The sequence below is a fragment of the Triticum aestivum genome, chromosome 1D, assembly GCF_018294505.1.
Source record: "Triticum aestivum cultivar Chinese Spring chromosome 1D, IWGSC CS RefSeq v2.1, whole genome shotgun sequence".
In the NCBI taxonomy this organism is placed as follows: domain Eukaryota; kingdom Viridiplantae; phylum Streptophyta; class Magnoliopsida; order Poales; family Poaceae; genus Triticum; species Triticum aestivum.
Genome location: NC_057796.1, coordinates 131,495,788 through 131,511,212, shown reverse-complemented (window position 1 = coordinate 131,511,212; position 15,425 = coordinate 131,495,788). Strand labels below are relative to the sequence as shown.

General features: G+C 53.8%; 1 protein-coding gene across 1 annotated transcript in view; it reads right to left on the bottom strand.

The window, feature by feature from the left end:
- Positions 1 to 15,425, bottom strand: part of LOC123180742 (pentatricopeptide repeat-containing protein MRL1, chloroplastic) — a 28,555-nt gene that overhangs the window by 11,231 nt on the left and 1,899 nt on the right. The window contains exons 2-6 of the mRNA XM_044592869.1: positions 12,989 to 13,670; positions 12,676 to 12,898; positions 12,480 to 12,543; positions 12,262 to 12,406; positions 12,065 to 12,180 (exon numbers count right to left, since the gene is read on the bottom strand). Of these exons, the coding sequence (XP_044448804.1) occupies positions 12,065 to 12,180; positions 12,262 to 12,406; positions 12,480 to 12,543; positions 12,676 to 12,898; positions 12,989 to 13,670 (1,230 nt within the window). The remainder of the gene's footprint in view (positions 1 to 12,064; positions 12,181 to 12,261; positions 12,407 to 12,479; positions 12,544 to 12,675; positions 12,899 to 12,988; positions 13,671 to 15,425) is intronic.

Below are 15,425 nucleotides of genomic sequence, written 5' to 3'. Positions count from 1 at the left end.
GGGCGTGTCTCCAGCCCACCTATTGAACCAGAACAGCGTGGCGATGCTGGAGCCAATCTCGATCGAGGTCCCGATCCGAAGGACAGGGAGGAGCTGAATGATGGACTGCGAGAACTGGGAGCCCCCAGATCGCTGGCAGAAGGCGAGAGGCTGGCCGCGAAGGTATTTCTGCTAAATGATCCGGAGCCGCAGGCCACCATCACCATTAGCAAATCCGCCATAGCCACTTAGTCAGAAGGGCAATGTTCATGCGTTTGGAGGACATGATACCCAGTCTGCCCTGGTCGCGAGGTTTGCAGATCTCAGACCACCTAACCTGTGGTACTTCTGCTTATCCCCCATGGCTGCCCACAAGAACCGCCCCTAAATGGTGGCAATCTCATGATGGAGGGTCTCGGGAAGGCTGTAGAAGTTCATGATGAATAATAGCAGGCTGGAGAGGGACGAGTTAATGAGCACCGTACGGGCCGCTTTCGAAAGCCACCTACCCTGCCAGGGCTCGATCCGGTGCTGAAGCTTTCCCACTGTGGGGCGCAGCTCGGCCACCGTAAGCCTGGAGTCGCTAATGGGGATCCCCAGATATGTGGTGGGGAACCACCCGAGCTGGCAGTTAAGTCGATCTGCAATGCTCTGGCACTCGTCTTGGGTGTAGCCCAAGACCATCACCTCACTCTTGTCGAAGTTGATCTTAAGGCCGGACATTTGCTGAAAGCACAACAGGAGGAACTTGAGGTTGTAGATATCACTCTTCGAACCCTCCACCATGATAATGGTGTCATCTGCATATTAGAGCAGGGAAATTCCGTTCCCCCCAACCAGATGCGGTATTATCCCCTTAATGCGGCCTGCTGCCTTGGCCTTATCCAGGATGGCCGCCAGAGCATCGACCTTGCCTTAAACAAGAACGGGGAGAAGGGTTGCCCTGACGCACCCCACAAAATGTGGGGAAGAACGGGCCGATCTCCCCATTAATGTTCACCGTGGTGCGACCCGAGGAAACCATCTGCATCACCCTGGTCACCCACCGGTCGTCGAAGCCCTTATGGAGGAGACATTCCCGAAGGAAGGCCCAACTGACCGTGTCATAGGCCTTGTGGAAATCCAGTTTCAGGAAGACTGCCTTGAGGAGTCCCAGGATTTCCCGCCAGCCGCCTCGCCTTCCCAAAGATGTTCCCCACCAGCCCCTTCCCCTCTACTTTGATCCGATGCTGATCACCTCCCCTAGCCGCCTAATGCACTTTGGATCGAAATCAGCAATGGTGTGGAGCAACCATCGCGATGTCTATATCATCAGGTGTCCGTCATGCCGTCGCCAAGAGCAAGCCACCACTACCAAGGGAGAGAAGGCCACTGTAGCCCAAGCCAAGCAGGAGGAGGCGCTCGCCGCTCCACACCAGGCAGAGGTGCACTCCGCCAATCACGGCGCCCATGCAAAGGAGGAGGAGGTGCTCGTTGCCCGTCACTTTGCCAGAGCCAAGTACGAGAAGTGGAAGGCCCGTGATGCTCACGATCGAGCGGAGCAGCAGTAGGCAATCTCTAGGAAGAACCAACACGACACCTGTTTTATGCTGCAGAGGAAGCCGTCGCCCCATCCGCACCAGCCGCACTAGTAGCCGCCTTCGAGGATGTCCTCTTTGATGTGTCCAAGGTAGGTATCCTCCAGGGCTCCGGCCGTGGTGATCACCGATTGGTTCTAGTCTATCTATTTGTCTGCCAAATGTAATGTTGAACATCTAATTTATATTGAAGATGTTGCACTCTGCGGCAATTTTGAGTGCTAGCGTGGATGGTCGGCGCCCGCCTAGCTGTCTACCCTTATTGTTCTACAAAAAAAAACTGTCTACCCTTACATCGCAAAAAGCCTGCCTTGCGCATGCGCTGAGGTGGACCGCTCCCCTTTCGGGACGCGCACGAGGGCACCAATTTCTATCTCTCTCAACCCCTCTTTTCCTAGAGTGGGGCCCACACATTGTGGCTTTTTTCTTAACGTTTTCCCCTTGTGCATTGAAAGTTCTTTCCAAATTTGAAATTGGATGAGTTTTATTAAGTAGGTAAGCCCCCCAAATTCAAAAGTTAATGATTTCTGAATTTTGGAAGTTCAAAAATTCTGAAAATTCATTTTTTCAGAAGTTCAAATTTGAAATTTCTGAAAGTTTAAAATCCCAAAAGTTGAGTCCAGATCTTTCTGAACGGAAAATCTAAGGGCGGCATCAAGTTCAATTTTACTTATGCATCCTTGTCTTCCCATGCTGCCGCATCCCATTGGCATTTTTTCCTAATAGAGAGCAAAGGCATGCATGCATTAATCTCCCACCTAACACTTAGGCATTAATTGCTAAGTTTCAATTTTCAAGATCATCTCACAAACTGTTAATCTGGTTAGCCTTCTTCACCAGTGAGTTCGTCTCGACGGGGCCGCCAAAACAAGATCCCATGTTGTTGTTAAGCTTCATGCACTAGCCAACGCAACCAAAAGTCCGAACTGATGGAAAGGGCTAGTGCAATCCACATATACTGTAACACCCCCTCTCACGTGTGACGGGAAAGGCAAGTCAATACATGCAACCAGAAGAGAGCGACGGCGCGTGAAACTCATGTATGACTTAAGAGGCCTCTACATGGACACAAAGGGGGGCTACGGTGAAAACAAGGATGCTGGAACAAGGATGCTGGAATAAGCTCCCACGGATGGCCGAGGGCTCTGGCAACCGCGGTGACCCGCGGGGCGATGCGCCCGACATGTCCTCACCTGCGCCGTCTCCGCCCTCCCCGCCCCCGTCCCTGGCCGCCGCCGACCTCGCTGGCGTCTCCCCCCGGCCCCTGCTCCCTCCCCCCGTCCCCTTTGACCCCTGCCCGGGTCGTCTGGGCAGACGTGGCGAAGGCCGACGACCTCGCCGCGGGCCGGTAGTCTGCCGCGACCGCGTGCCCCCTCCCGCTCCGGCGCGCCAGCCGCAGCCCCGTGCCGCCGGCGGCCTTACTCCCAGGGGTGGGAGTTCGGCTACCCGCGCGCGTGCTCGGCACCTCCGCCGGCAGCCGAGTTCACCTCGGGTTGCCGCGGGGCAAGGCGACGCCTTGAGGGCTGGGGGTGCCCGTCGCCGCCGGCGCCCTGCTGGTTGGGGGGTCGCCGGCCGGGCCGAGCTCGGCCCCGCCCGCTCGTCGTGGAGGCTGCTCGGCGCCCACGCTCCGGCGGAACCGTCCACTTCGCCGCCGTCTGGGGCCGTTGGCACTCCGGTGATCTCCCGCCGATCGCCCTTCCGGCCCTTCATCGCGTTCTTCGGATCTTCCAGACTCTACTGCTCCCCCGTCCCTAGCCGCTGCCGGCCGTGGAGTCCCCCTCGCTGGCCGACGGCCACGCCGTCTCCGCCGGCGGCGGCTGGAGCAACCCTAGCTGGGTGCTGTTGGGCCTACCTCCCGCGCCACTATCAGTTGCAGGCCCATCTGGGATTCCTGTGATTGATGGGCCGGGATGGCCCACGGCGGACGGCAGCCTAGCGGCCTCCACCGGCAGCGCGTGGGAGGATATGGCTCTCGCGAGGGTTTCCCCTCCAGCCGCCACTCCTCCCCACTTCCACATCTGTTCGTCGTGATCCTGCTCCCCTACTCCCGACACCTCACTCCGCGGCTCCCCTCCTCCCTCGCCGCCCCCCCCCCCCCCGCCGCCTTCCCCCATGCCGCGCGACTGGGCGACGGCGCCAGCCGCCCCAAGCGCTCGCTGGATGACCGTCGGGCTCCTGCCCGCGCCTCCTTGGAGGGCCAGCGCCGAGAGGCCGACCTGCGTCGCCAACTATCCTCCCGGGATGCTTGCCGCTCTTCCCTCCCCCCCCCCCCGCCCCCCGTGAGGCCCGACGCTCGTCGGCCCGCGCCGACCGCCGCTCGTCGTCCCGCGACGACGCCCGCCGCTCCCCTGCTCGGGAGGACCGTAGGGACCGGCCCCGCTCTCCCGTTGCGGACTCGCGGCGTTCGGACCGGCGCCGGTCCCCCTCCCCTGCTCGCCGCCGTGGCCACTCTCCGTCCCCTCCCCGCCCCCAAGCTCAGGCGCCCGACGCCGCCCTCCCCCCCCCACACACACACGCCGGTACCAACCGTCTCAGAACCAGCCCAGCCTGCCGCCGGGCAATGGCGGCGGGGTGCGGGGGCGTCAAGGTGCCAAGAAGAAGAGAGGACCCACCCGCGGCCCGAATGCCTCGGCCCCCACTCCCACGGCTTCGGCCGCGCCTGCCTCTGGTGCTCCCCGCGATCCGCCTCCGTGCTTCAACTATGGGATCGCGGGTCACTACCAAGTCGAGTGCCCCAACCCCCCGATGTGCTACCTATGCAAGGACTCGGGCCACCACGCGGCCATGTGCCCGGATCGACCGGTGTCGGAGGAGCTCATGATGTACGGACACGGCATCGAGGGTCTCGGCTTCTTCCACATCGAGGTGGAGGACATCCCCCCTCCCCGTCGTTCCTTGCGATCGTCACCACTGTGGGGGCGGGTGTCGCTTCCCCGGAGATGACCGAGGCCGAGCTCAACCACCTATGTCGGCGCGTCTGGGACTAGCAAGTGACTCCGACCGCGGACAACTCCTTCACCGTGATCTTTCCGGATGCCATCACCATGGGCCTCTGCACCCGCAGCAACGACATCACTCTAGCCCTCGACAAGCTCGGCGTCAACATCCCTGAGCCTCTGGTGGACCCCAAGGCGGTGGCAGTCCTCGACACGGCTTGGATCCTCATATCGGGCCTCCCCGACATTGCCCGCTCTGAGAGGGTGATTCCCAGTATGTCCAAGATCCTCGGCAAGGTGGTGGTGGTGGATGAGCTCTCCCTCCGCAAAGAGGAGGAGGTCCGGGTCAAGGTCAAATGCCTAGACTCCTCCAAGCTCCGCGCCACCGTGCGGGTCTTCTTCAACGACCAGGGATTCGACCTCAAGATCTACCCCGAGCCTCCCAACCACGTCGGCCGCCCCCGGTACTCTGATGATGGACACTTTGGTGGGGGTGGTGCGGACAAGCGCAACGACTCCCACTACCGCCGCCCGCGTCCCTCCCGCCACCAGGACCCGGACGACGACGAGCGCTCGGGGCACAGTCGTTCCCCCTCGCGGGAGCCCTCCGACCCTCCTCCGAGCCGCAGGGGTGCGGGCGCCGGACAGTCGCGCGCACTGGCCCCCTCTGATGGGACGGTGCCCGCCACGCTGCCGGCTGCCTCTCCCACCTCCTTTGCCGTGATGAGCGACATCTCCAGCGTCGGGCTCCTCGTTCTCCCGGCATCTTCGGCGCCCCCCCCTGCTCCATCCCTACGCCCGACGCTTCGCCTTCGGTCCCGGACGAGCAGGCCCCAATGTTGGCGCCTCCACGGACGGCCGAGCCCCCCCCCATGGCGCCCCCTACCGGGGCCTCCTGGGGGCTGTTCGCCGCTGCCCTCCTCCATTCCCCCGGACTCCGCTCCCATGGTGATGCTGGAGGGCAGCTCGCCGGCCCCGGACCCGCCCTCCCCCGCTCAGTCGGGGCCCGTCGCCCCGCTGGAGACTCCTGCGCCCGCTTCACCGACTCGGCTGCTCCTAGGGGCCACCGACGATGTGGTCACCCCCGTCGCCTCCCACTCGCCCCGGACGGTGTCGTACGCCCGACGGACCCGAGCCTCCTCAACTCCGGTGACTGCCTCCCGCCGCAGTGCCCGTCTCGATGCAGACCGCCCGTCCGGCTTCCCGGCGCCGTCCATCACCGAGCGTGCTGAGCTCCGGGCGGCGGCCCGGAACCTCGAGCCAGGTGCGACCGACATTCCCTCCAGTTCTTCCAGTTGTTCGTTTTCTCCACTTGAGGTTGTTCCGCTCGGCCACCTTGCCAAGGTGGTCGCAGACTCGTCCATCGTTTTCAGGGGGGAATTAGCCCCCCCCCTTAAGAGCAGATTCCGGCGATTCGGCCCTGCGAGATCCTAGACGGGAAACTTGCGGAGACCCGGGCCCGACTCCTACGTACGCCGGCACCCCAGCCACCCGCAGTGGTGCCGGTCGAGGAAATCCGCAGCCGCACTCGCTCCCGCACTCTACCCTCAGGGCCCATAGCGCCTCCACCGTCTTGGGGTCAAGCAGCCCCCCAATGGCGCCTTGATGCGGACCCTATCTTGGAACATCCGCGGCTTCGGCCAAGACGGCCGGCGTCGCCAGTTAGTCGAGTACATGCGAGACGAACACATTGATATTGTAGCCATCCAAGAAACCATGCAAACGGACTTCTCCCTCCAAGAGCTTGAACGGCTGAGCTCTCACCTGTTTGCCTAGCACTGGCTCCCTTCTAGTGGGAGCGTCGGCCATTCAGGTGGCATTCTTTTAGGCGTAAAGGATGACACCTTTGAGGTGGGCGGAATGGACAGGGGGGGTTCTTCGTTAGAATGGAAGTGTTTGAGCGCTCGCTCAACTTCAAGTGGGAGATTGTGATTGTCTATGGCCCTGCCGATCACCGTCGCTCGGCGACTTTCCTTGACGGGCTTCGATGGAAGGTCACGGCAGCCAGCTGCCTGTAGTGGTCGGCGGGGACTTCAATCTCTTGCGATCCCCTGATGACAAGAATAACACCCTGGTGAACCTCCCCCGCATGCAGATGTTTAACGACTGTATTGCAGATCTGGGGCTCCGCGAGTTGGAACGGACTAGTGCCAGATTTACCTGGACCAATAGACAAGCTGACCCGACGCGATCCGTTCTGGATCGCGTCCTAGTATCTCCGGAGTGGGAGCTCCGCTGCCCACTCGCCTCACTTAGAGCGATTACCCGCATTGGGTCGGATCACGTCCCCCTGTTGCTCTCCATGTCTGACGAATGCCCGGCCATACCCCCCAGGTTTCGGTTTGAGCTATTCTGGCTATACCAACCGGGATTTGTGGACGCGGTGGCCGCTAGGTGGGTGGAGGCCCGGGGACGCCCGCACAGGTCCTATCCGCGATTGACACCTGGCAGTTTTGTGCTAAACTGACCCGGCAGCTCATGAAGGGTTGGGGGGGCCAACCTTGGATGGGATCTTAGGGAGCGAAAATCTGCTCTGCTTACGTCCATACAAGCTCTAGACGCCCGGGCAGACTCCTCCGGGCTCTCTTCCGATGAATGGATGTTGCGTTATGATCTCGAAGACCAGCTTTCGGTCATATACACAGACGAGGAGGCTTATTGGCGCCAACGAGGCACCCAACAGTGGGTGCTCCGTGGGGACGCCAACACCATTTACTTCCAGGTTATCGCCAACGGTAGGCGCCGTCGCAACTCCATCCACTGCCTATGGGATGGGGACACCATCCTCCTCCGTCCCGCTGAGATCTGCGCTCACGTCGACGGCTTCTATAGAGCCCTCTTTTCCCCCTCCCCTAGGGGTGGCGCCTCTAGCCATAGATACTTGGGTGGGCTATCAGCTGGTCTCAACTGCGGCCAATGAGGCCCTTATGGCCCCCTTCGGGGAGGAAGAGGTTCATACCGCGATTAAGGGCATGAACCCTCCTCCGCTCCGGGACCAGATGGCCTGCCGGTGAAATTCTTCCGAACCTTCTGGCAGGCTATCAAGCCCGAGGTTATGGCGCTCTTCAACGAGTTCTACGTGGGATCCATGGACCTTGGCCGCCTTAACTATGGGATCATCACTCTAATCCCTAAGGTCCCGGGTGCCTCGGATATCCGCCAGTTCCGTCCTATCACGGTGATTAACGTGATATTTCGGATTCTTGCGAAAGGGTACGCCAATAGGGTGACCCTCCTAGCTAACTCCATAACCCACCCCAACCAATCCGCCTTCATCCAAGGCCGGTTCATCATCGATGGGGTGTTGGTGTTCCATGAAGTCAACGCAAAGCGCCAGCGTGCGGTATTTCTGAAGCTAGACTTCCATAAAGCGTATGACATGGTTCGGTGGTCCTTACTTCGTGAAGTCCTCATCCGCAAGGGCTTCGACGATCGTTGGGTCACCCGCGTCATGCAGCTTGTCTCGTGCGGTCGGACCGCAATAAACATCAACGGCGAGATTGGACCCTACTTCCCCACCCTGTGTGGGGTTCGCCAGGGCGACCCCTTCTCCCGGTTCCTCTTCAACATGGTGGTTGATGCCCTGGCGGCTATTCTCGATAAGGCCAAGGCTGCTGGCCATATCCGTGGGGTGGTGCCCCATCTGGTGGGAGGGAGAGGGGTCTCCCTCCTTCAGTACGCGGATGACACCATCATCATGATCGAGGGTTGAGATGTGGACATCGCCAATCTTAAGTTCCTCCTCCTCTGCTTCCAGCAGATGTCGGGGCTCACGATCAACTTCGACAAGAGCGAAGTGATGATCCTTGGCTACTCCCAGGAGGAGTGTCAAGGGATGGCCGATCGTCTTAACTGTAGACTAGGCTCCTTCCCCACCACTTATTTGGGGATTCCCATTAGCGATTCCAGGCTCACGGTGGCGGACCTGCGGCCGACCGTAACCCGCCTGCAGCACCGGGTGGAACCTTGGAGGGGCAGGTGGCTATCCAAGGCTGCTCGGGTGATTCTCATCAACTCCTCCCTCTCCAGCATCCTCTAGTTCCTGATGAGCTTCTATAGCTTACATGAGACCTTGCATCAGGAGATTGCCAAGTACCAATCCAAATTCTTCTGGGCGGGCGAGGGAGACAAGCAGAAATACCACATGGTCAGCTGGCCAGACATCTACAAACCCAAAGACCAGGGAGGTCTTGGGATCATGGCCTCCAGGAGTATGAATATTGTTCTCCTGACCCGTTGGCTGTGGCGGATTGCCAATGGTGAGGGCGGGCCTGTGGTTGGACATCATTCGTTCCAAATACCTTCGGGGCCAGCCCCTTGCCTTCTGCCAGCGCTCGGGAGGATCCCAGTTCTGGCAAGCCGTGGTCCAACTCATGCCAGTCCTCCGCATCGGCACGTCCATTACTGTGGGCTCTGGTGCCTCGACCTTGTTTTGGTTCGACCGTTGGGTTGGCGATCTCCCTCTTGCCGCCCGCTTCCCCGAGCTCTTCGCCATCACGGTCGACCCTCGGGTCTCCGTGGAGGTGGCCCTTATTGACTTAGGGCGCCTCGCGTTCTGTCGACCTTTTGGCCCTCTTGAGGTCGCAGCTTGGGACGCTCTCCTTCAGGTCATCGCCCTTCAGCCTCTCGACGTGAGCAACGCTGAGGACTCCTTCTCGTGGCGACTTGAGTCTTCGGGCCGCTTCTCGACCAAGTCCCTGTATCAAGCGATTGCCCCATCTACGGCTCCAGAGCCGTTTAGTTTGATATGGGATATCCGCCTCCCTTTGAAGATCAGGATCTTTCTCTGGCAGTGGATCCATGGTCGCTTGCCCTCTGGTGTTGAGGTACGAAAGCGCAACGGGCCTGGCGACGGCCTGTGCCCCCTCTGTGGCGTAGCCGAAGATGCTAACCACATCTTTTTCTCTTGCGTGACCGCCCAGTTCCTTTGGTCCTGCTTCCGCGACGTGGTTGGGGGAACTTGGTGTAACACCAACTTCCCCGACTTGCTGGCGGAGATTCAGGCCTCTGCCCCCCGTCACCGCCACCTTAGGTGGCTTTGTGTTGGGGTGCTAGCCTGGACCCTTTGGACCGTTCGCAATAGGCTTGTCATACAACGCTCTCCTCTTCGTCGTGTGACTGACGCCATTTTTAAAATGTGTGGTTTCTTGCAGCTCTGGCGGCCGCTTAGCCGCATCCAGGATCGGAACGCCATCAACACTCTCATCTCTGACCTTCGAGCGATGGCCTTCCGTGTGGCGCCTCCGCTTCCGCCGCCTCCTCCAGAGCCAGATTAGGCGTCCAGATGTCTCCGGTGTGCCGGCCTCCTTTTTCTTTTCTTTCTTTGGGCTTGTTGAGCTGTGCCCTCAGCATTAACCCTGTACCTTGTGCCGTGCTTGTGTGTGTGTGTGTTGGACCTCCGCGCCTTGGGCGTGCTGTGGCTGAACTCGTTTGTCTGTTTGTGGCTTGGGCGGTTTGCTTTATATATAAAGCGGGGCGAAAGCCTTTTTCGGTAAAGGGGGGCTACCAGCAATTTTTAATAAATTGCGAAAGCCAGGACTTGAACTCAAGACCTTAGCTCTGATACCATGTTAAGCTTCATGCACTAGCCAACGCAACCAAAAGTCCGAACTGATGGAAAGGGCTAGTGCAATCCACATATATTGTAACAGTTATCATGTTTCGGTGAAAAAAAATAGTCGACGCTAGTTCTCAGGGTATGTCAACATAGCTGGCATGTTAGTGGTGAACAGTTGTCACGATAATTATGTACAATTACCAGGCAATAGTTGTGTGTGTTTTTATACAATGCAACATTTACGCATAGCAAGAGAGTTTGTTTTCAGGTGTTACCAACAAAAGAGGGCGGCATCAACCCACACAAGTACCATGAAGCAATATCTATACATGTGTATATTGAAGTTTTACTAACCTGGCAAGTACTTGCAACTAAGTGGCAATAACCTGGCAAGTACCTAAGTGACAAGAATCTGGCAAGTACTAACGAAAAAAAGTTGTCAAAACATGCTGACATGGGAGGATCATCAATCGGCTTAATGGTTTAAGAGATAACTTTTCTGAAAGGTTAAACATGCATTTTCTGGAAGTTACCAGAACAAGAAAGTTGCAATATACAGAAAGTGCCAAATGTAGAAAGTTGCTAAAACGGGAAAAAATTGTGTCTGAAACCGACCACACTTCTTCTGGTGGGCGGTTGACCGACAATTAGTTGCCCCCTTTACAGAAAATCAGCCCAGCTAAATTGGCTAATTTATCCTCCGGAATTGATGTGAAGGATGAATGACTTGTGAAAGTTAACCCGAAGCCAACAGATCGACCAAAGCTTTCCAGAAGGCATTTGAGACATAGAAGTTGAACAGAACATGCTTGCATCACAAAACAATAGGGAAGTCCTCACCAGCCATAGGGATCGGGAAATGCAGAAGATCGAGGTACAAAACCTTGCTGGTAATTGCTTGCAGAAGATCAGCAGCACACGAAGACGAGGGGAGAAAGAGGTCCCCCCTTACCTAAAGCCATGCTGGCAGAATTTCTTGCCGGCAACACCATTAAGAAGCACAGCAAAAGTGCAAGAGCCGAGGAGAGAGTTGATCCATCCAATCCTCAAAGCCATAGTTGTTAAGCATGGAGATGATCCTATAGTGTTCCACCGTGTCAAAAGATTTTTCAAAGTCGAGCTTAAAAACGACAATGTTGTTGACGTGTATATGTGGATTGCCTAGCCTTTCCATCAGTTCGGACTGTTGTGTTGGCTAGTGCATGAAGCTTGACATGGTATCAGAGCTAAGGTCTTGAGTTCAAGTCCTGGCTTTCGCAATTTATCTAAAAATTGCTGCTGCCCCCCTTTGTGTCCATGTATAGGCCTCTTGAGCCATACCTCTTGAATCTATCCATGTGTTGACTTCCCGCGTCACACGTGAGAGGGGGTGTTGACGTGTATATGTGGATTGCCTAGCCCTTTCTATCAGTTCGGACTTTTGGTTGCGTTGGCTAGTGCATGAAGCTTAACAAATGTATGTCTTAGACTGATGACACTTGTGAAGGAATTCGAAGCTCCCCGCGAGGCAGTCTTTGATCATGCAACATTTAATGAAACCAGAGAGAGAATGACTTTCTAAAGGCAATTGGAACAAATTTTGGTGATAAGCTTAATACAAGAATTCAGGAGGGAGATAGGGAGATAAACACCACGACCCTCAGAGTTGGAATTTTTGAACAAGGGTGATGAAGGAATCATCAATACTTTGCAGGTTGACCGACCCATCAAAGAAGTCTTGGACTAGTTTATTAAAGTCATTTTTTATAATATCCCAATATTTTTTGGTGAAGAGACCGTTACAACCATCAACTGGATTGCTAGCAAACCGTACAATAAGTTTCCTCAAACGAGAAAGAGACAGAGAGAGCCTCAAGATCATCAATCTGCTGAACAATGGTGCTAAGATCAAAATAATAGTAATCCCCATGAGGTTGGAAAAGGTAGAGCAAATGATGGCCGCCTTCCCCTCATGGTCACAAACAGGAGCTGGCACTGTTAATAAGGGTGAGAATTTGATTGTCTTATGTGCTTACCTCAAACATCGCATCAACTTTTCCACACTTTGCACAAGTTGATATCAATGTGGTGTAAAGTTTACAATCGGGTTTTAGCCCAGCCTCCTTTAGGAGCACCATAACTTGGAGGGCCCCTGTAAAGGTAAAACCATTTGGTCATACTCAATTCTCATCTTCTACTCGAGCACATCTGACAAGAAAAGCTGATGAGTTACCTTCAAAATCTTTTGAATTAGCACAAACCGATAAAAGCATATTGAAGGTGCTCATTTTCGGATTTTCAATCAATCGGCAGAAGCGAACAGCTTCCATAACAGCCCTTTGTTTTTTACATGCACTCAAAAAGCTGGCATGGTGGATCTAAGAAACAGATGTAAATGAGAAATTTGAAGAGTACATTACAAAAGCTAAACCGTAACTGGTAATTAATCACCTTCTTCGTATCAAGCAATCCCTTCTGCTCCATGCTTTCCAACAAATCCACACAGTCCTTCAACCTGACAATACCAAATTGATGTGTCAACTGAAAAACTGATATGTGGAAAGATTACATTTGAATGGATATAACATACAGTAACTTAAGGCCTGCTCTGGGACAATATGTTAAAATCATCTACCAAATATTATACCTTCCATCTGTTAAAGAACTCTTGTACCGCCTCATGTAATCTGATGAATCCACTGTGCCGTTTAATCCAGCTGTTGTCGCTGGAATGAATTTATCTAGATTCTCTTTGTTCAGTATATCAGAAATACTCCAGCCAATAGTTTTTGCATCATCATGGTCTTTCACTGCTTTCTGTTGTTTGCTGGCAGGACCCTCCCTTAAGCATGCAAATAGAGCTAATTTCCCTGAATATAGAGTATGCTCATAAGGAAAGGGAAGAAATCACGGATATCAGCAGAAGTGCCAAGAAGAGTGCTTAAATTCCAAAGTCAAACCTGGTGTCAGATGAGAGCCCCCTACATATGAATCAGCAAACTCAATTCCTTTTCTTGGTCTGAACAAATTTCCAATACTGACTTGCGGAACAAAATTGAGAGGGCATTCCACTGTTCTTTTGAAGGATGAAAAAGATGTCAAATCAATATTTTCATCATCATTACTCTGATGGCATCGAAGTAAATGAGCATTGTTGCTGTTTGTTTGGCTGTCACCAAGACCATTGCCATTTTGAGCATCTTTCTGTAGTTCTGAAAGGGATAAAAATTGGTATGAGAGCCCACCTTGCCAGCCAATTCTGTTAGAGACATACTTGCTTTTATGTTGTCCTGGTGGACCGGAATAAGGCGTTGCAAGAACATCCATAACATTTTCTGTAGAATTTCTTTTTTCTGCTGAAGTTGAGCAACCAACTTCTTCTTGCCGAGATACATCAACTAATGTGTGTAACATTGCCCCTGGATTAGTTACAGAAACCGCCTGCGTTGTCTTATTTACAGGGTATATGCATGAAATACTAGCCCGGCACTCCAATTCATTAATAGTCATTCCTTCAGAAATAGATAGCTCTGAAAAGCTATTTTCATGAGTTGCACAACATGCATCATTACTATCATGTACGGATTGTGTTGTTGTTCCGAGGGCCTTGTTTACATTGCTTTTGACCTGTGTATGTAAAACCTGACAAATATTGAAGATGACTGCAAGTTAGAAAACAACTACCAGACATAGTGAATCACATTTCATTCGTCAAATTAAGACTAACTACAACAACAACAACAACAACAACAAGATCTCGAAACCTAGTTATGGTTCTGGCACGTGGATAGCTAACTTTTACGCACCACTGTCCATGGCTAGTTCTTTGGTGATATTCCAGTCCTTTAGATCACTCTTTATGGACTCCTCCCATGTCAAGTCTGGTCTAACCTGACCTCTCTTGACATTATCATCACGCTTTAGCCGTCCGCTATGCACTGGAGCTTCTGGAGGCCTAGGTTGAATATGCCCAAACCATCTCAGACGATGTTGGAAGCTTCTCTTCAATCGGTGCTACCCCAACTCTATCCTGTATATCATCATTCCGGACCCAATCCTTTCTTGTGTGGCCACACATCCATCTCAGCATGCGCATCTCCGCTACACCTAACTGTTGAACATGTCGCCTTTTAGTCGACCAACACTCAGTGCCATACAACATGGCGGGTTGAATCGCCCAGAGGCTTGGCACCACTTCATCCACTCGGCTTTCATTTGATGGCTCACATCTTTATCGATATCACCATCCTTCTGCAGCATTGACCCCAAATATTGAAAGGTATCCTCCTGAAGTACCACCTGCCCATCAAGGTTAACCTCCTCCTCATGCCTAGCAGTACTGAAACCGCACCTCATGTACTCAGTTTTAGTTCTACTAAGCCTAAAACCTTTCCATTCCAAGGTTTGTCTCCATAGCTCTAACTTTCTATTAACCCCCGTCCGACTATCATCGACTAGCACCACATCATCCGCAAAGAGCATACACCATGGGATATCTCCTTGTATATCCCTTGTGAGCCATCCATCACCAAAGCAAAAAAGATAAGGGCTCAAAGCTGACCTCATCCAATCAATGAACACAATTTCATTTTATTTGTGAGAAATAGCAAGCAATGCTTAATTTTCAAGGATACGTCTATGGTAGACGTATCAGTAACATAGAAGAGAAATGCCAAGATGGCTACATCGTCATTTTGCAAGCAACACGACGACCACACCACGGCCCAAAACTCCTCATGCTGATTACTCGCTATCCGACAACGCTGAATGATGGATAATGCAAGTGATTAGGCTTCCAGTAATTTTATAAGCCTATGCCGATTCGAGAAGCGTGATGAGGATAGTCTTGCCAATTGTAAATCTTACCAATGACTCTAATATCCCTAAGCTTAACTAACGGACTCTCGTTATGGAAGGGCTTAATGGGAGTAAAAGACACTTCTATACAACTGGGCTCATTTAGTGTGGAGAATAGTGAATAATTGAGATTGGGGAGGATAAACGTATCGGGGACATGCAGTTTTCAGATATGTACCCACAGCTATTCCGCACAGTTGCCTCTGTCATTGGAGTGCCTAATCCGCTGATTGATTTCCGTCAGGCTCTCATTCGCCAAAATTTAATAAACTGAAATGAGATCGTACTGAGAGTTCTAGGGATGCTACTAACTCTGGAACAGGACCCTTTAGGTGGGATCTTCTTCAGACAGCCAAGGGTGTTTTCTGTATACTCCATGTATGCGGCACTAATGGATATGTGGGTCAGGTTCCGATGAAAACGGAAATCAAAGTATTCATCTGGTTTCTTTGCAGACAAGTAGTCCTTATGAAGGACAAATTGGTTAAGCGCAAATGACAAGGGGGCACTCATTGTAGTTTTTATTACAAGCAGAAAAGT